This window comes from Hippopotamus amphibius, chromosome 17, assembly GCF_030028045.1.
Source record: "Hippopotamus amphibius kiboko isolate mHipAmp2 chromosome 17, mHipAmp2.hap2, whole genome shotgun sequence".
Lineage (NCBI taxonomy): Eukaryota > Metazoa > Chordata > Mammalia > Artiodactyla > Hippopotamidae > Hippopotamus > Hippopotamus amphibius.
In genome coordinates, this window is record NC_080202.1 from 48,003,259 (window position 1) to 48,023,725 (window position 20,467).

The 20,467-nt window shown below is 49.2% G+C and overlaps 2 protein-coding genes across 2 annotated transcripts; one reads left to right on the forward strand and one right to left on the reverse strand.

Moving 5' to 3' along the window:
• Positions 1-434: 434 nt before the first annotated feature.
• On the forward strand, positions 435-16,732 carry ICAM2 (intercellular adhesion molecule 2). The gene is made up of 5 exons (XM_057717281.1): positions 435-545; positions 11,800-11,904; positions 13,614-13,880; positions 14,979-15,299; positions 15,975-16,732. Exons 1-5 carry the CDS (start codon positions 539-541, stop codon positions 16,160-16,162), a joined length of 888 nt encoding a protein of 295 aa, XP_057573264.1. The 5' UTR covers positions 435-538; the 3' UTR covers positions 16,163-16,732.
• Positions 16,733-16,943: 211 nt separating this feature from the next.
• PRR29 (proline rich 29) lies at positions 16,944-20,230 on the reverse strand. The gene is made up of 7 exons (XM_057713849.1): positions 20,168-20,230; positions 19,796-19,871; positions 19,511-19,617; positions 17,626-17,840; positions 17,390-17,460; positions 17,178-17,202; positions 16,944-17,019 (listed from the first exon to the last, which is right to left on the reverse strand). The coding sequence occupies exons 1-7, from the start codon at positions 20,228-20,230 to the stop codon at positions 16,944-16,946; spliced, it is 633 nt and encodes a 210-aa protein (XP_057569832.1).
• Positions 20,231-20,467: the final 237 nt, after the last annotated feature.

The window sequence follows — 20,467 nt, forward strand, 5'->3', positions numbered from 1 at the left end:
GCAGGGACTTGAAGACATGTTTGCATACCCATGATCACAGCCGCATTACCCACAAGAGCCAAGAGGAGAAAGTATCCCAAGTGTCCACTGACCAAGGAGTGAATAAACAAAGTGGGATGAAGAAGGAAGGAAATTCTAACACATGCTAGGGCATGGATAAGCCTTGAGGACATCATGCCAAGTGAAATAAGCCAGTCACGGAAAGACAAAAAATGTCCCATTCCACTCATATGAGGTCTCTAGAGTAGTCAAACTCAGAAACAGAAAACAGAACAGTGGTTGCCAGGAGCTGCAGGGAGGGGGAGCTCGTGTATATACACAGGGTGTATATTTTACCAGACTTTAAAAAAAAGTACTGGACTGAAAGTACGGTTAGCCTGAAGTCAGAGCTGGGATAGGAAGCACGTGACCATGAGAGGGGAGTTGTGTTGAAAGCCTGACTACACTGGCTGAACCAGCACAGCCCCAGCACAAGTGGCGGCGGGAGGCTGGACCCCTGGCCGCCCTCCTTCCCCATCACAGCCGCCTCCTTTGGCTGATGACAGGTAAGGTCACACTCCTTGCTCCTCCTCGCTTCCCTCGTGGCAGAGCGGAAAGGGCTTGGGCTGAACTGCCAATCAAGACTTGAGTTCTCATCCTTTCCCCTTCCTGGCCTCCCATAAGCCCAGGGGCTGGAGATGCACAGACCTCTGGCTGGACGGTCTCTGCGGAGCTCACGTCTGCCAAGCTCACATCTGCCATCTCTCTGAATCCATCCGTCTATTGTGTTTTGGTTGTTTCCTGTTTTTGTCCTTTCTCTTCCTCTCCTGTTCTGTCAACCGCACAACCGACAGAAATATGGGGCTGCCTCCCCGCCGTGGGCCACGTGGGCCGGGGCCACCCGAGAAGTTTCCTTCTAGTTTGCTAAGAGCTTTTATCATGAAATGTTGAATGTCATCATTTTTTCCCCTAGATCTGTTAAGATGATCATATGTTTTTTCTTGTTAAATCTATTCATGTAAGTTTTTAGTTTGGGCTCCTTCAAAAGTAGAGCTTGGAACAAGGACTTTGGTTCAGGTAGATTATTTGAGAGGGAATGGCAGGAAGCAGGGAGTGAAGGAGCAAGGAGGCTGAAACAGGGAAGGAGAAAAAGACAAATAAAGACGCATAATTGCTGTTGCAGCTGGAGACAAAGGAAGTTCAAGTCCGTTGGGACTCCTGATAAGTCTCCCGGATGCTGCCCAGAATTGCCTTCCCCAACAGAAAGAGGCTGGAGCATGTATCCACCAGCTCCTTTTTCACCTGAGGGGTGAAACAGTTTCATTTTAGGGAACTTAACTCTCCCACGCTTGTGGGAAACACTAGCAGTCAGTTAAGTGACTCCTAAAATGTTGAAGAGGAACCCGAGGGCAAAAAGCAAAAAGGAACATGGTACAAGTGATCTCGGAGAGGCAGCAGTGAGCGGTGGCGTGAAGCTCGATCTTAATTCCTTGCCCAGGAACTGAACCTGTGTAGCCTGGATGAAAACCAGGAATCCTAGCCACCAGGGTAGCAGGGGCTCGAGGCTAGGAGCTGTTTTTCGCTGGCTCTCGCGCCCAGTGAAAAATGGATTTCTCGCAGAGGCAAAAGCTGTAAAAGCAGGTACATAGTTTATTATTAGAGACATAGGATAACAACAAGGGAGAGAGCACACAGAGAAACAATATGTTTAGTTAAGACAGAAGCAAGGCAGAGCTGCACAGCCGGAGAGAAAGGGTGCCCCCCCTAATGAAGAGCACGGCAAAGAGGCAGTGAAGTCATTTATACAGGGCAGTTCCTCCTGGGCTTTGTTTACCTTTGGCCAATTATCTGGTTTCTTTTTCCACATCTGACCTGCCCTACGACCCTCCCCATCACGCGTGCACAACTTTTTTCCAAGATGGATTTCAGCCCAGAGGCCTATGGGAAGGCCTTAGCATCACATATTATGGGTTGGTGCCCCCTCATTTTGGCCCCCAGGAAGCCTTTCTGTGCATGTGCAATGCCTCCCTTGCCCCAAGGATGGGGAGTGTATGGCCTCTTGATCTCTTAGCAGGGTGTAGACCCTCTCTGTCTCCACCATAAAAATGTCCAATGTCCGATTACTTGCCCTATTCCTGTTGCTGTTTCTTTTTTTTTTTTTTTTAAGGACTTTTATTGAGATATAATTGATATACAATAAACTGCAAATATCTAAAATGTACAATTTGATATAATTTTTTCCTTATTAGTAATGTATATATGGCAACCCCAATCTCCCAATTTATCCTGCCCAAAGCCCAACCATGCCCCTCACCTCCTTTTCCCCCAGGTGTCCATATGTTTGTTCTCTACATCTGTGTCTCTATTTCTGCTTTGCAAACCAGTTGATCTGTACCATTTTTCTAGATTCCACATATATGCATTAATATATGATATTTGTTTTTCTCTTTCTGACTTACTTCACTCTGTATGACAGTCTCTAGGTCCATTCATGTCTCTAAAAATGTCCCAAGTTCGTTCCTTTTTATGCCTGAGTAATATTCCCTTGTATATATGTACCACATCTTCGTTATTCATTCATCTGTTGATGGACATTTAGATTACTTCCATGACCTGGCTATTGTAAATAGTGCTGCAGTGAACATTGGGATGCATGCGTGTTTTTGAATTATTGTTTTCTCTGGGTACAAGCCCAGTAGTGGGATTGCTGGGTCATATGGTAATTCCATTTTTAGTTTTTTAAGGAACTTCCATACCATTCTCCATAGAGGCTGTATCAATTTACATTCCCACCAGCAATGCAAGAGGATTCCCTTTTCTCCACAACCTCTCCAGCACTTATTGTTTGTAGATTTTCTGATGATGCCCAGTCTAACTGGTGTGATGTGATACCTCATTGTAGTTTTGATTTGCATTTCTCTAATAATTAGTGATGTTGAGCAGCTTTTCATGTGCCTCTTGGCCACCCTTATGTCTTCTTTGGAGAAATGCCTATTTAGGTCTTCTGCCCATTTTTTGATGGGATTGTTTGTTTGTTTTTTTGATATTGAGCTGCATGGACTATTTATATATTTTGGAGATTAATCCTTTGTCTGTTGATTCGTTTGCAAATATTTTCTCCCATTCTGAGGGTTGTCTTTTTGTCTTGTTTATAGTTTTCTTTGCTGTGCAGAAGCTTTTAAGTTTCATTAGGCCCCACTTGTTTATTTTTGTTTTTATTTCCATTACTCTAGGAGGTGGGTCAAAAAAGATCTTGCTGTGATGTATGTCAAAGAGTGTTCTTCCTATGTTTTTCTTTAGGAGTTTTATAGTGTCTGGCCTTACATTTAGGTCTTTAATCCATTTTGAGTTTGTTTTTTGTGTATGGTGTTAGGGAGTGTTCTAATTTCACTCTTTTACATGTAGCTGTCCAGTTTTCCCCTGTTGCTGTTTCTTTCTTTCTTTTTTTTCCTATTTCTTTATTTATGGCTGTCTTGGGTCTTCGTTGCTGTGAGTGCAGGGATTTATCTAGTTGCAGCAAGCAGTGGCTATTCTTCATTGCGGTGTTCGGGCTTCTCATCACGTTGGCTTCTCTTGTTGTGGAGCACGGGCTCTAGGCACACAGGCTTCAGTAGTTGCGGCACATGGGCTCAGTAGTTGTGGCGCAGGGGCTTAGTTGCTCTGAGGCATTTGGGATCTTCCCCGACCAGGGCTCGAACCTGTGTCCCCTGCATTGGCAGGCAGATTCTTAACCACTGTGCCAACCTGTTGCTATTTCTTATATCGAAGTGAAGATATCAACATATAAACAGGAGTCTAGTTATAAATATGTAATCCTAGAGCCTGTTTGTCTCTTGCCTGAGGAAATGTAAACAGGGAGCTGGTAATGAATGTCTGGCCTGGTGCTTATCTTCTTCTCTGCCTCATGAAATGTAAATGGGAGGCCAGTTGTAGATGTTTAGCTTGGGGCCCATCTATCTCCTGCCTCACAAGTTGAGGTGAGACACAGGAGTATAAGGTGAGTCTAAGCTTGCAGGAAATTATCTGCTGTAAATACAGCTGATGTCAGAGGAGGGCAGACATAATGTGACATGGAGCACCAAAGTTTACTAATATCAATAATAATAAATAACATTTGTAGGTTCCTCTTCTATTGTTAGACCACCTTTGCATAGCTAGGCCCAGCTTGGATATGATGCCTAGTATTTTTAATACACTGCTAGGTTTGGTTTGTTTGTATTTTTCTTATTGTTGCATTTATATTCATGAGTGAGATTGGCCTCTAATTTTTCTTTTTCATCCTATTTTTGTCTCATTTTGGTATTAAGGTTACACTGGCCTCATAGAAAGAGTTAGAGCATGTTCCTGCTATTTCCATTCTCAGAAAGAGTTTTTATAAAGTTAGAATTATCTCTACTTAAATTTCTGTAACTATCTAGACTTGGTATTTTCTTTGTGGGAAGATTTTAAATTATGGATTTAATTTCATTAATAGTTGTAGAACCATTCAGGCTTTTTATTTCTTCTTAAATTAAGTTAGGTAAGTTCTATTTTTTTCTAAGATTTGGTCTACTTTATTTCATATTTCTTGGCATAAATTATTTAAAGTCTTTCTAATTTTTATTTTTCAACTTTATTGAAGTATAGTTGATTTACAATGTTGTATTAATAAAATTTTCAATTATGGTAAAATACACATAACAAAATTCACCATTTAACTGATTATGTATGGTTTTAAATGTACAGTTTTAAATATTTTAAAGTTGGTTGTATTATATTCACATTGTTTTGCGACAAATCTCAAAACATTTTTCTTTGCAAAACTGAAACTCTATACCCATTAAACAAACAACTCACCATTTTCCCCTGCCCTCAGCCCCTGGCAACCACTGTTCTACTTTCTGTTTCTATTAATTTGTATAGTCTTCTTCTTTTCTGAATTATAAGATTCGTTATTTTAATTTTTTAAATTGAAGTATAATATACAATATTATGTGATTCAGGTGTTCTACATAGTGGTTTGGCATTTGCATACATTATGAAATCACCACCACGATAAGTCTAGAAACCGTCTGTCCCCATACAGAGTCATTACAGTATTACTGGCCATGTTCCTTATGCTGTGTGCTATATCCCCTGGCTTATTTTATAACTGGAGTTTTGTACCTCTTAATCCCATTCACCTATTTTGTACCCCTTTCAGCCCCTTCCTCTCTGGCAACCACCCATTTGTTCTCTGTATCTGTGAGCCTGTTTTTGTTTGGTTTCATCTGTTTGTTTTGTTTTTATTTGCTGTGCCGTGCAGCTTGCAGGATATTAGTTCCCGGACCAGGGATTGAACTCACGCCCTTGGCAGTGAAAGCTCAGAGTCCTAATCACTGGACTGCCAGGGAACTTCTATTTGTTTTGTTTTTTATTTTTCATTTTTTAATAAATTTATTTATTTATTCATTTATTTATTTATTGGCTATGTTGGGTCTGTTGCTACATGCGGGTTTTCTCTAGTTGCAGTGAGTGAGGCTTACTCTTTGTTGCAGTGCGCAGGCTTCTCATTGCCGTGGCTTCTCTTGTTGCGGAGCACAGGCTCTAGGCACGCGGGCTTCTGCAGTTGTTGGCACATGGGCTCAATAGTTGCGGCTCGCAAGCTCTAGAGCACTGGCTCAGTAGTTGTGGCTCATGGGCTTTGTTGCTCTGTGGCATGAGGGATCTTCCCGGAGCAGGGATGGAAGCCCTGTCCCCTGTATTGGCAGGAGGATTCTTAACCACTGCACCACCAGGGAAGCCCCTGTTTTGTTTTTTAGATTCCACATATAAGTGAAATCGTACGGTATTTGTCTTTTCCTGTCTGACTCATTTCATCCATGTTGCCACTAATGGTAAGATTTCATTTTTTATGGGTGAATAATACTCCGTTGTGTAGATATACCAACCACATCTTTATCCATGCACCTATCAGTGAACTCTTAGGTTGCTTCCACATGTTGGCTATTGTAAATAATGCTGCAGTGAACACTGGTGTGCATATATGACTTCAAATTAGTGTTTTTGTTTTCTTCAGGAGAATACCCAGAAGTGAAATTGTTGGATCATATGGCAGTTCTAATTTTTTGAGGCCCCTCTGTGCTGTTTTCCATAGTGTTTGCACCAATACACAATCCCACCAACAGCACACGAGTTCCCTTTTCTCCACTTCCTCGCCAATGCTTTTTCTTTGTTGCCTTTTTGATGGTTGCCATTCTGACAGGTGTGAGGTGATAGTTCGTTGTGGTTTTGATTTGCATTTCCCTGATGATTAGTGATGTTGAGCAACTTTTCATATGTCTGTTGGCCATCTGCATATCTTCTTTGGAAAAACGTCTCTTCAGGTTCCCTGCCCATTTTTTAAAAATTAATTTATTTGGCTGCCCCAGGTCTTAGCTGCAGCATGAGAACTCTTAGCTGCAGCATGCATGCAGTATCTAGTTCCCTGACCAGGGATCGAACCCAGGCCCCCTGCATTGGGAGCATGGAGTCTTAGCCACTGGACCACCAGGGAAGTCCCCTCTGCCCATTTTTTAATAGGGTCTTTTTTGTGTTGAGTTGTATGATTTTTTGTACATTTTGACTATTAACCCCTAATTGGATATAGCATTTGCAAATATCTTCTCCCATTTAGTAGGTTGCATTTTCGTTTTGTTGATAGTTTCCTTCACTGTGAAAAAGCTTTTTAGTTTGATGTATTTGTTTATTTTTGCTTCCCTTGCCTGAGGAGACATATCCAAAAATTATTGCTAAGACTGATGCCAAAGAGCATGCTGCCTGTGTTTTCTTCTAGAAAATTTTGTTTATTGCGATTTCAAAAATTATTATTACTGGTTCAATTTCATCACTGGTAATAAGTCTGTTCATATTTTCTTTTTCTTCCTGATTCAGTCTTGGGAGATTGAACATTTCTTTTTATTTTTTTCCCCCATTTCTTTCCCAACTTTATTGAGATTTAATTGGCTTAGAACATTGCCTAAATTTAAAATGTACAGCGGGTTGATTTGATATAACTGATTTGATACACCTGATTTGATACATTGCAAAATGATGACCACTATAGCATTAGCTAACACCTCCATCATGTTACAAAATTACCATTTTTGTGTGATGGAAACATACAATATTTACTCTCTTAGCAACTTTCAAGTTGCTGAATATAATATATATGTAATACAGTACCATTAAATATAATCATTCTGCTGTACATTAGACCCCCAGAACTTTTTTTATCTTATAACTGGAAGTTTGCACCCTTTGACCAACATCAGCATCTCTCCCTTTCTTCCACTCCTCAGCCCCCAATAACCACCACTCGACTCTGTTTCTATGAATTTGGCTTTTTTAGATTTCACATATAAGTGTCATCACACAGTTATTTGTCTTTTTCTATGTGACTTATTTCACTTAACATAGTGCCCTCGGGCTTCCTAGGTGGCGCAGTGGTTAAGAATCTGCCTGCCTAATGCAGAGGTCACGGGTTCGATCCCAGCTCCAGGAAGATCCCACGTGCTGCGGAGCAACTAAGGCCGTGTGCCAAAAAAAAAAAAAAAAAAAAAACATAGTGCCCTCGAGGTCCATCCATGTTGCCACAATGGTAGGGTTTCCTTCTTTCTCGTGGCTGAATAATATTCCATTGTATATATACATATATATATATACACATATACATACATATAGATACATATATACCACATCTTCTTTATCCATTCATCTGTTGATAGACATTTAGGTGGTTTCCATATCTTGGCTATTGCAGTAAACATGGAAGTACAGCTATTTCTTTAAGATCCTGATTTCATTTCCTTTGAATAAATACCCAGAAGTAGGATTGCTAAATCATGTGGTGGTACTATTTTTAATGTTTTGAAGAATCTCCATACTGATTTCCATAATGGCTCCACCAGTTTACATTTCCACCAACACTGCACAAGGCTTCCCTTTTCCCCATCACCTTATCTCTTACCTCTTGTCCTTTTGATGATAATCATACTGAGGTAAGATCCTATTGTAGTTTTGATTTGCATTTCCCTGATGATTAGTGATGTTGAGAATTTTTTCCACGTATTTGTTGGCCATTTTTATGTCTTCTTTGAGAAATGTCTATTCAGTTCCTCCACCCATTTTTAAATCAGATTATATGGGATTTTTTGCTGTAGAGTTGTGTGAGTTCTTTATATATGTTGGATATTAACTCCTTATCAGATATATGATTTGCAAATATTTTTCCTTAGTCCACGGGGTGCCTTCTCATTTTGTTGGTTGTCTCTTTTGCCATGCGGAAGCTTTTTACTCTGATGTAGTCCCAGTTGTTTATTTTTGCTTTTGTTACTTGTGCTTTTTCAGTCATATCCAAAACATCATTGCCAAGACCAGTGTCAAAGAACTTTTTCCCTGTGTTCTTTTAGTCATTCCTTAACATAAGGGCCTGAACAAAAGTCAGAACAACAGAAGATGAATGTTCTCCCTGTTTGCCCAACACACACTCATCCCCATACAGTTTTGTTTTTTTTTTTTTTGGCAGGTGGGGGAGATTGAACTTTTCTAAGAATGTATTCATTTCTTCTAGGTTGTCCATTTTATTGGTTTATAATTGTTCACAGTAATCTTTCATGATCTTTTTTATGTCTGTGGTGTTAGTTGTAAATTTCTCTTTTGGTTCTGATGAGTTTGGCTAAAGGTTTAACAATTTTGTTTATCTTTTCAAAGAATCAGCTCTTAGTTTCATTGATCTTTCCTATTGTTTTTTGCTTGTTTGTTTTTAGTCTCTATTTCATTTATTTCTACTCTGATATTTATTATTTCTTACCTTCTACTAAATTTGGGTTTTGTTCTTTTTCTAGTTCCTTTAGGTGTAAAATTAGAGTATTCATTTTGTATAGTCTTCTTTTTAACCTTGTAGTTATGTAGTTATTTTTATTCCTAATAATGTTTACTTGTGCTTTCCTTTTTTAATAAGTAAATTTCCCCAGAGATTTGCCTGTTCTACTAGCTTTTTCAAGGGACTAACTTTTATTGATCCTGTCTACCATATCTTTGTTTTCTATTTTATTGATTTCTGCTCTTTATTATTCTCTTCTGAGTTTACTTTGGGGTTTACTTTGTTGTTCTTTTTTTAACTTCTTGACTTCTTACTTAAGTTGAATACTTATTTCATACACTTTTCTAATACAAGCATTCAAGGCTATGAATTTCCCTTTAAATGCCACTTTTGATGCATCCAATAAATTGTAATCTATGATATTTTTATTGTCACTCAATTCTAAGAATTTTTAAATGTGTCATTTATGATTTTTTTTGACCCATGGATGAGTGTGTTTTTAAATTACCAAATATATAGGTCTTAAAACTTATCTTTTTGATGAATTCCTATTCTCTATAGGTGCAGATCAAGCTTTTACACTGTATGTGTCAGCTTTTCTGTTCATTTACTGTTTTTTTGTCTGTTCCATTATTCATAATAGAGAGAGGTTGTATTAAAATTTCTTGCCATGATGATGGTTTTATCTCTTTGTAGTTCCTTCAAGCTAAGTACCTACAAGTTTAGAACTATTATAACTTCATGATGAATTGATCCTTTAATCTAGGTACTCACTCTATCCCTAATAAATATTTTTGTCTTAAAAGTCCTCTTTGTCTGATATGAATAGACCTTTCCTAGTTTTCTTTTGGTTAGTTTTTGCCTGGTGCATCTTTTTCGATTCTTTGACTTTCAACCATTCCATACTCTTATTCATTAGACATGTTTTGTAAACAATGTGGAACTGGGTTCTGTGTTTAAGTATTTTTAAAATGTAATCCGAGATGAGAATTTAGGCAGGACTGAGGTCATGACTTCTACTAAACCCTGCTGAGAACTGGGTTTAAAAGCCTGCATTTTCAACAACAAGCCATAGTTGACAAGAACCCTAACACAGAAGGTTGACTTCAAGATAGTGTGTTTGAGCTGTCTTGCTTTTTGTTTGTTTGTTTTCAGTAGACTTTTTCTAAAAAAGACTTTTATTTTATTTATTTATTTAGTTTGTTGTTGTTGGCTGCGTTGGGTCTTTGTTGCTGTGTGCGGGCTTTCTCTAGTTGTGGCACTCAGGGGCTATGCTCCATTGCAGTGCACAGGCTTCTCAGTGTGGTGGCTTTGCTTGCTGTGGAGCACAGGCTCTAGGCACATGGGCTTCAGTAGTTGTGGCACACAGGCTCAGTAGTTGTGGTGCACGGGCTTAGTTGCTCCGCGGCATGTGGGATCTTCCTGGAGCAGGGATCGAACCCATGTCCCCTGCACTGGCAGATGGATTCTTAACCACTGTGCCACCAGGGAAGTCCTTACTTTTTTTTTTTTAAAGAGCAGTTTTAGGTTCACAGCAAAACTTAGAGGAAGAGAGAAGTTTCCCACATACCTCCTGTCCCCACGTACATACAGCCTCCCCCATTACCAGCATCCCCTACCAGAGGGCTACATGTGTTATGACTGATAAACCTGCACTGACACAGTATCACTCGAGGTCCGTAGTCTGCATTACAGCTCACCCTTGCTGTTGAACATTCTGTGGGTTTGGACAAATGTATAAGGACACTATGCACCACTGTAGTATCATACAGAGTAATTTTCCTGTCCTGAAAATCCTCTGTGCTCTGCCTCTTCATCCCTCCCTCCCTTTAATCCCTGACAACCCCTGATCATCCAACCAACCACTCATTATTCCTAAATTTTCACCTCAGTTCTATCACCTAATAGCTCTGTGACTTGGGCAAGTTATTAATTCACCTGAGCCCCGATTTCCTCAGATGCGCCATCAAAAGTTGTAGATTTGAGGGCTTCCCTGGTGGCGCAGTGGTTAAGAATCCGCCTGCCAATGCAGGGGACACAGGTTCTATCCCTACTCCAGGAAGATCCCACATGCTGCGGAGCAACTAAGCCCGTGCGCCACAACTACTGAGCCTGCACTTTAGAGCCCGTGAGCCACAACTATGGAGCCCACGTACCAAAACTACTGAAGCCCATGCACCTAGAGCCCGTGCTCCGCAACAAGAGAAGCCATGGCAATGAGGAGCCCGCGCACCACAACAAAGAGAAGCCCCCACTCACCGCAACAAGAGAAAGCCCGTGCGCAGCAACGAAGACCCAACACAGCCAATAAATAAATAAATAAATAATTTTTTTAAAAGTTGTAGATTTGATGTGATAATTAAATGAGATAATGTATTAAAACCTTAACTTAGTCCCTAGCAAAGAATAGGCATCAATTAAATGCTAGTTTCCTTTTCCTTCCTCCTTCTCTGAGTAATCTGAAATCATGTTTAGCTGAGAAAAGAGAGAGGAAAGCACCCGGGGACCGTGTGTATCACCAGAAATCTAAGAGCAGGGGAGGGGAGGGGGCAGAGGAAGAAGGAGAATATCCAGCTACTGCCTCCCAAACCCTAGATCCAATTTGGAAAATCCCTCCCCAGAGGTGACTCCCACAATGTGTCCGTGGGATTTGGGGCTCCCCAGATCTGGGGCTTATAGGCGGCACTGTCCTCGGTGCACACACAGCGCACAGGAATCCTGTGTGCGCACAGGTCACTCACGCACATGTGCTCCCGGCAGTCACCCTGCCCCTGATGGAATCATGCCAAGAGGACTAGGTTATCCCCGGCTTATCAGCTGCCTCTTGGCTTCCTCTGCCGGCCTTATTATAGACCCAGGGCCCTGGGAGCTGGCCTTCCACATGGCCTCCCAAAGACCACTCAGATAATGGAAGGAAATATGGTCATTGGCTCACAGAATGGTGGGGGTTCCGGCTCCAGGCCACCACTCCCTGACCTGTACCCAACATCTCTCTCCAGGCGGTCTTTGGCTGTTCCTTGCAAGCCCGTGGACGCCACTCAAGATGTCCTCTTTTGGTGGCTGGGGACTGCTCGCAGCCTTTCTCGCCCTGTTCTGCTGCCCAGGTGAGCCTGGGGTTCCTGACTGGATGCGTGCCAGCCAGAGGGTGGGTCATCTCTTCCCCTGGCTTCAGGCTGGCGAGGGGGTCCTGGTCCTGAAGTCGCTGAGGCTTTGAACACAGAGGCCGCCCACCATGGGTACAGGATGCTGTGCCAGCCTGGCTTCCCCATGACCCCAGGCAGCTGGTAGGGATCCTGGCCTTTTGGGCACCAGGTTAAATAGACCCCATAGCTTCATGGTGTGTGGATGTGGCAGATTGTGGAGACTAAATGGGGAGGTGAAGGGCGGCTGGGGTTCAAGGGCAGGTGCGGGCATGCCCCAGCTGGTCTTCAGAGGTGGCCCGGGAGACAGCAGAGGGCAGCAGAGGGCATTGCCTTGTGTCGACCATCAGAGGGAAAATGAAGCCCCTTCCAGGGAGGCACAGGGGACCATGAAGGAAAGTGCTGAGCACCCTGTTTTGGACAAAATGCCAGGTGCTTTCATCACGACAACCTTGCAGGAAAGGGATTACTAGCCCATTTGACATATGGGGAAACTGAGGCTCAGAGAGAGAAAGCATTTTGCCCAAGGCCACAGAGCTGGTACCTGGCCAACTCAGGATTCAAATCCAGCTCTCTCTCCCTGCAAAGCCCCTCCCTTGCCCCTCCATTACCTGCCAGAAGCTGAGGGCTAAGTGGGGGTGTGCAGGTGTGTGGGGGCACAGGACACAGGATGGGCCCAGCTGGCTGGGGTCGGGACCTTCTGGTTGTCACTGAGTGGGAGGTGAGCACCGAAGGCCTGAACTACTTCGTGCCTGAAACACTTGGTGGCTCTGCACCGCACACAGGGCTTTGTGCTGAGCAGAGGGAAACATGCGAAACCTGGGCCCTGCCTTCTAGAAGCTCCAAAATGTCCAAGGGAGAGTCAGCGTGAATATGAGTCATTTACAAGGCGGTCCCATTACCTTCCTGACCTCGCCTCCCCCGCCTTCCTCCTCGCTGAGCTCCAGGCATCCTGGTCTCCTCCCCGCCCCGGGTCTCTGGGCTGGTGGTTCCCTCCCCCGCCTGCAGACACCTGCCTGCCAGGCAGCGCCCCCCCACCTCCTTCCTTCTTTGCTCAATTGTCGGTGTTTCTGTGAGGCCTGTGCTGACCCCACTCCCTGTTTCCTTTCCTAGGCATTCGACACCAACTGACAGGCTGGCTAGCTCGCTTGTTTATTACTGTCTATCTCCTTTGCTGCAATGTGAGCTCTGCAAGGGCAGGGTTTGGGCTGCTTTGGTCCCTGATGGATCCCCAGAGCCTAGAACAGGGCCCGGCACACAGTCGGTGCTCAAAAAGGATTTGCAGAAGAAAGGAAAAGAGGGAGGGAAGAGTCGAACCCACAGCCACGGAGGCTCAAAGGACACAGTCCACCTCTGTTTCAGAGAGGCCTTCCTGGAGGAGGGGACATTGGGGCTGGGCCTCGAAGGTCGGATAAGATCCCTCTCTGTGGAGATACAAGATGTGCGTGAGAAAGACTCATCTGGAGGTGATGAGCTGCAGGAAGAGCAACCAGAGGCAGGGAGACAGCTGGGGGAGGGGGCAGCTGCTTTGGTCTAGACCCGAGGTGACAAAGTCTGAACAAGGGGAGAGGAGCAGAGGAGACCCCTGCCCCTTGATCAGACGGCCCGCCACGGGCAGCTCCACTGGGCAGGGCAGTGGCAACATCTGCTGCCCAGTGTCTCTGGTCTTCCAGGGTCTGTTGAGGAGACGTTTGAGGTACACATGTGGCCAGAGCAGCTGATGGTGGCGTCTGGGGAGTCTGCGCTGATTAACTGTAGCACCAGCTGTGCACAGCCGGACAAGGGGGGTCTGGAGACCCCCCTACACAAGACTCTCCTGGAGCAACAGGCTCAGTGGAAGCTGTTTGAGGTCTTCAACGTCTCCCAGGACACGCCTGTCATTTGCTATTTCATCTGCTCCAGGGAGCAGAGGAGCAGGAGTGCCAACATCAGCGTGTTCCGTGAGTTCTGCACCGCGGGGCCCTGTCCCCCAGGCCAGAGCCTGCGTCTACCGCGTGCGCGCAGAGCTGCTCCGCTACTGCTGCTGGGGGCTCGCGTTACCGCCCCCGCTTCCCTGGGCTCCTGGACCCACACTGGCCTCCTTGAGCCTGCCAGCAACCCTGGTTTTGAGGTTTGCTGAGAGGACAATCCAAGCCAGGTTTAGACAAATCTAAAAGTCACTTCCCACACTGTACTACAGTCTCCTCCTAGCTTGGTAGCACCCCCATCACCAGAACACCGCCCATCCCATGACAAGCAGTGTCAGTCCAGGAGGGCTGGCACACTCTCCAGCAGCCCATTCACCTCCCGGAGAGAAGGCTGAGGCATGGTTTTATCTCCCCCTGAGGGCCCTTGGCCAATATGTGACCATCACACACACACCTGCCCACAGGCCACGGAGACCTTGGATAAACTGGGATTCTCTCAACAGCTCAGCACTGAGTATGGCTCCTAACTGTCATCAGTGCATCAAATGAGTAGAAAGATGTCCTAAATCTAATGTATTATCCTGGGGTAATGGGGCAAGGTATTCTAGTTCAAAAAGGAATGCAGGGTACCGCTGAGTTTAAGAGCTAAGGGCTAGAGGTGGCCTGATCCTGAAGAACCAAGGCAGGTCTGACTCTGGCCCCCAGCTCTGAAGGGAGGAATCTCACAATGCGTGGTCCAATTCCAATGAGTACTCCCTTCTAAGTCTCTCAACGTAATTATCCAACTGTTTAATTTTTGAAATCTGTATTTAATTTCTGGAGAGGAAAGAGACAGCTCCCAAACTTTTATATCTTTCTAGTCGACGGTACAGATTCTGGACCTTTTCTTTGTAGACACCAGGCCACCTCCATTCTTGTCCATCCCAAGAATCATCATGTCCATAAAACAACCACCCGGTACATCCTTCACCCTGAACTGCTTCCTCCTTCCTCTCTTTACCCTCTAGGGCAGGCCAGGCCACAGCCCACTTCCTGAGAACACTGTGGTGACAGGGGATGGTCCTGGCTGGGTGGGGCCTGCTGGAACCGCACCCCCATCCTGACCAAACCTCACTTCCTTCCTTCCTGCAGATCCTCCGAAGCTAGTGCTGCTGAAGCTGTGGCCCACTTTAGTGGCCACCGGGGGCTGGTTCACCATCGAGTGCAGGGTGCCCGCTGTGGCACCCCTCGAAAGCCTCACTGTCACCCTGCTCCGTGGTAGCGAGGTTGTGTACAGTCAGACCTTTGTGGGGACAACACGTTCCCCCCAAGAGGCCACGGTCACCCGTAACACCACAGCTCGCAGGGAAGACGGCAGCCACAACTTCTCCTGCCGGGCCGAGATGGACCTGAGCGCTCACGGCGGGGGCCTGGTTCACAGCCTCTCAGACCCCCAGGCCCTCGACGTCTATGGTGAGGGGGTTCCCCCAGAGGAGGGGGACGGCGAGGGGCTTCACGCTCAGCCCCGCAGGGGAGGAACACGCCCCTGCCCCGCTCTCCGCCAGCTCGGGGCCGGCACCCAGGGCCCCCACGCGTGATCCCGAGGGCTCCCTGGTGCTCTCTCCAAGTTCCCAGCTTGGACCCCGGCTCGTTGCTTGGCCGTTAGCAAGCTGGGTGACCTTAACCAGGTCAAGCATCTCTCTCTGGCCTTGGCCCCTCTCTGCAATGACAAGTGTGGCCTGGCTGACCCCTAAGGTCCCCTGGAGCCCCGCTGTTCTGTGACTCTAGATGTTCTCTGTCTTCAGAGAGTTTGGTAGAAGCTCCCTCAGCTCCGCCCAGGGAGGGGCTCGCCCTGGACCATGCCACCGTCCAGGCCATGGTGTCCGGCAACAACGTACTGCTGCCAGGAGAGGCTGGCAGGGGGACATCTGCCCTCACGGTCTCACAGAGGCCCAGCAGGCGGCCTGGACCGTGGCCCACCTTTCCTCTAGTTAATACACCATGTACCACGCATCCCTGCAACACAGAGTGACTGCGGGAGGACGAGGGGTGGGTGGGTGACGGGTGCACCTCTACTCCCCCTTGGGCCGTGGCTCCTGGGACAGGAGGACGTCTAAGACCATTATCCCCCCCCCCACCCCCCCGCAGAGCCTGTGCAAGACAACCAGCTGGTAATTGTCATCACGGTCGTGTCAGCGCTGCTGCTCTTGTTTGTGACATCCGTCCTGCTGTGCTTTGTCTTTGGCCAGAAGTGGCACCAGAGGCGGACAGGTACCTACAGGGTGGCAGATGCTTGGAGGAGGCTGAGACGGGCCCACCGGGCACAGCCCGCGTGAGCGGCATGGCCCCTGCACGGCAGCCCCTGGAGCTCACTGTGGTTCCTTGGGGTGGTGGTCCAGCCCTGGCTGACGGACCGTGACCAGCAGCAGAGGACTTTTGGGACATTTCCTTTACTAGTCTGAATACAAACACCTGGACTTAACCCTGTGCCTCAGCGTCTCCTCCTGGGAAAGGCCAGGGAGGGGAGCCACCAGGCCTGACTGGACTTCTGTCTCCAAAGGTCTCCTCAGCCTGCCTCCTCCGTCTCCTTCCCGGGGCCGTCCAGAGCCCCAGGAGGCCCAGGCCCTGGGGTGCCTCCATGCCGACCAGCCCAGGCACCAGACACCCACCCTCCTCGGAGCCTGAGTGACGCACTCCTCCTGAGGGAGGGTGGGGAGATGCACCCTGGCCCAGGGAGGCAGCGAGACCCTCTGTCCCCACGTGGCCCTCCGGGACTGCAGGCCCTCCCTGCCGGAACAGGGTGTGGCTCTGACCTCTCCTTTCTGCCAGCAGGGCCGGCTTCCAGGGGTAAGAGCTCTGCTCCGGGACCCTCCCGGCCAGGCCGCCCCCACTGCCCTGGGCTTGAGAGAGCCGCGGACAACAAAAGCAGTCCTTGCCTCTCACCTCCTGCTCCATTATTGGGCCAAACCGAGACCCCGCAGCCCTGGCCATGCCAGAGAGGGGTGGGGGGGGGGGGAGGTGGGGGGAGGGGTCTGGTTCCCAGCCTCTGCCAGCCCAGGCAGCAATCGGTGGGACAGGGTTGGGCCTGCATGTGACTTCTGGGGCCTGGACAGTGCTCTAAGGGGCTCTCGTCCCGCAGCAGAGATCAGGCTGGTTCAGGGTCTCCTTGGGGTGGAGAGGGGACTGATTCACCCTGGGGAGAGGGCCTGGTTGGGGTTGAGGGGGTAAGAAGGGCTGCCAGGCGTAGATGCAGGGTTGGAAAAGCACTAGAGTGGCACACAGGGGCTCCAGGACAACGTCCAGCCCCGCGATGAAGCTGGTGTGGGGCCCAGGGCCAGCGTCTGTCCTCACGGTAGGCTCTCGGCGTCATAGTAGTCTGGGGGGAGACAGCACCCTCCCTGCGACTCCCTCCTGCCTCGGTGGACTCCAGAGAGGAAAAGGGAAGGGGACAGGCCAGTTGTCTGCGGCAATGACAGTAGGAGCCCCCCGCAGGGCACATGGCCCTCCTGGCCTTCTGATCCACCCCTAGGCCTGGGCCCCACTGCCCACCCCCTGGTCCCTACCTGAAGCTGGGGGTACATCCACACCCACAGTCCCTGTGGCGCTGGGGGGTGGGGGTGGGGGCACGGCTCTCCTGAGATGGGGAAGAGAAAAGAAAGACCCCCTTCAGAGGCCCCGGGGTGGCCTCCGGGATTTCACCCACAAGTATCCCCAACCCCAACCCTGGCCCCTGGCCAGCTCTTCCAGCCCAACCCCAGAGCAGGGCCCTGGCAGCACCCAGACCCCCAGCCTCACTTACACCCTTCTTTTCCCGGAGGCAGGAGGGCGGTCCTGAATCCTGGCTGTGTCCTGCAAGTGGGGCTGAGGTAGGGGAGGGGGGAGGAGTGGGGCTGTCCAGGAGAGCAGGGGGCCCAGAGCAGGCATCGGGCAGGGCAGGTAGTGGTGGTGGAACACCAAAGGCCCCTCCTCCTCCTCAAACACCTCCTGTGGACCCTCCAGGTAGACCTGGGGATTCTGCAAAAGGGGAGGGGAGATGATACAGCCTCAGGATCTCGCTGCCCCCCGCTCCTCCATTCCTCGAAATTATTTCTCCAGATACCCAGCACAAAATAGCTACTGTTTGTTGAGCATTTACTACACACAAGCAAGGCACTTTGGAGACATTCATTCCTTATTTTGCAGGTGGGAAAATCTGAGGCTCAGAGGTTAAGCAACTTTTCTAAGCGCACCCAGCTAATAAGGCCAAGCAGGGACTGGAGGAGCCCAGGTATGACTCCAGAGCCGGGGCCAGGAGTCCAGCAAGCTGCCCCTGGCCTCCCCCTGTTACAGATTCAGGGTCCTTGGACACCTTAATCAATACAAATTGATAAGAAGCCAGCCGAGGAATTCAGGCTGGGCAAGCACTGGGACTTGTGCCGCACGAGGGAGCGAGAACAAGAAACGGGTGCCCTTGCTCGCTCGCCAAGGAGAGTGGGCTGTTTCCTTAAACGGGGAGAGGAATAGGGGGCCGATTGGTGGGTCGGACTGGAGGGGTGGCTAAGGTGGTCACGGCACCTCTTGGTGGTACTGTGTGCAGGGATCATGGGCGGTATCCTGCTTTCACAGCTCGGAAGTGGCAGTTGATTTATGGCCTTTTTGTATCTGATTGTTCGTAACTGCCTCAACTGCCCAAGGATACAGTTATTTCTAGTCCCTTATAGTTCCTTTGTATTCTGTGGCTCTAGGAGATGTTTGTCCAGGTGCCAGCCCTCCAGTAGAGGGTCCCAGGTCCCAGCCCTTCTCAACCCATAGACTCTGGACCCACTTACGCGCCACAGTTTGAGGTGAAGCGCTCATCCCAAGGGCCCCCTGAGGGCCTGGGGGCTGAAGGGGTGGCAACAGCTCCTCAGGGCCTCCCTCTGCCTGGACGCCTCTGACCAGCCCCTCCTTGAATCCCTCTCCCCCCCGGCCAAGCTGATAGGCATCCTCTCTCCACGCAGCTGCCACTGCTTCACATCTCTCAGGCTGCCCCTCGCTGGCTGAATACGGCTCAGCCTTAGAGCTCCTCCCCCTCTCGTGTACCCATCACCTCCCCGCTACTCCTCCCCCACCCACATACACAGGGTTTCCTCCAATCTGTCTCTGGCTCTGCCCCGGCCCACCCAGATGGTGGACTCACCCCTCACCTCCTCCAAGCATCAGAATCCGACCTGGCTTTCAAGGGCTGCTTCTGAGGCCACCTGCTCCTCCAAGGAGACTTTCCTCATGCCCCAGCCAGGTGGCCCTCACACACTGTGCCAGGCACAGCCAAAGTTGGCTTGTATTCATAGCCATTCATTTACTCAGTCACTTGTTCAACAAATACCAATTGAGCCCCTAATAAGTATCAGGCACCCGGAAGGCCCAGGGTACAATGGTGCCTGCCTTCCTGGGCCTGCAGTCCAGTGGGGGTTGCGCTGCAGGGAAACCTTGAAAACAAGACCTGAGGGGTCTGGATTTGGGGACCCCCTACGTCTACTCCATGAAGGCTGACACAGGGACCTGACACATAGCAGATGCCAAACAGACGTAGCCAGATGGCTGTGGGCTGGCTTCTGGCTCCTCTGTCACCTGGTCCCTTTTCTCGAGGTAGATGCCCACCTCTGGCCCTGCAGGCAGGCAGCCCTGGTAGCCCACCTCCACTCCCCGACCCCCAGCCCACGCACCTGCGGGTGGGACCAGGTGAGCCCCGGGTTGAGCGCCGCCGCCACCTGGCCACTCAGAAGCAGCTGGTGCATCTGGGCGTTCTGCAGCATCATCAGCTCCAGCAAGTCTAGGGGATGGGAGTCCAGCAGGCCCGCGCCAGGCCTCCCCCTGCCCTTGCCCCGACCCCAGGGCCTGTTCCCCAACCCCAGCTCCAGGGGCGTGGGGGAAGGAGGGGTGCAGCGAGGACGCCCAGAGAATGCGCTGGGCACAGTGGGGTACAAAGTGGGGACATTCTGGCGTCTCACCTTCCTTCACGCGGCTCGGCTGCGGGGATGGAGGTGGGATGGCCCACGGGAGGGGCTGCAGAATGGTCACCCAGGGCTGGGAGGAGGGGGAGTCAGTCAGGCTAGGCGTGGAAGGGATGGGGACACCCCCTCGCTCCCCACGCCAAGAGCTGCCTCCCTAACCCCGCAGGAGCGTCTCCCCTCCGCACCCCCACGGCCTCCCGGTTCTCTGTCAAGTCTCTTCCTTCCTGGCTGGGGTCCCTCTCCTCACCACCCCCACTCCTCCAGGGTTCGGACCCTCCAGGGACAGCTCCCCAACTCAGCCCCCACCCCCACCCCGCCCCCAAGGCCTCCCAGGTAAAGGCAGGCTCTACTCCCTGACTCAGCCTTCACCGTCGTCGGGGCTGCAGTCTGTGCTGGGGGATGACCCCAGCTCCCTCCAGTCCCTGAAGCCATGGCCAGCTGCAGCGGATCAGGGTTACCTTGACGACGCTGGGAGACGCCAAAGCCTCCTCCCACGCATGCGCAGATCCCGCCTGCCCGCGGATGCCTGTGGCGTTCGCCCTTTGCCGCCTCCGCCTCTTCTCTCTCCACCTCTAGGGACAAGCGGTCCCGAGGACCCTCAGCCCCCACCCCGAAGGCCCAACTCTCTCCCAGATGTCTACATCCAAACCCCTGCGCCGGGGCTCCATG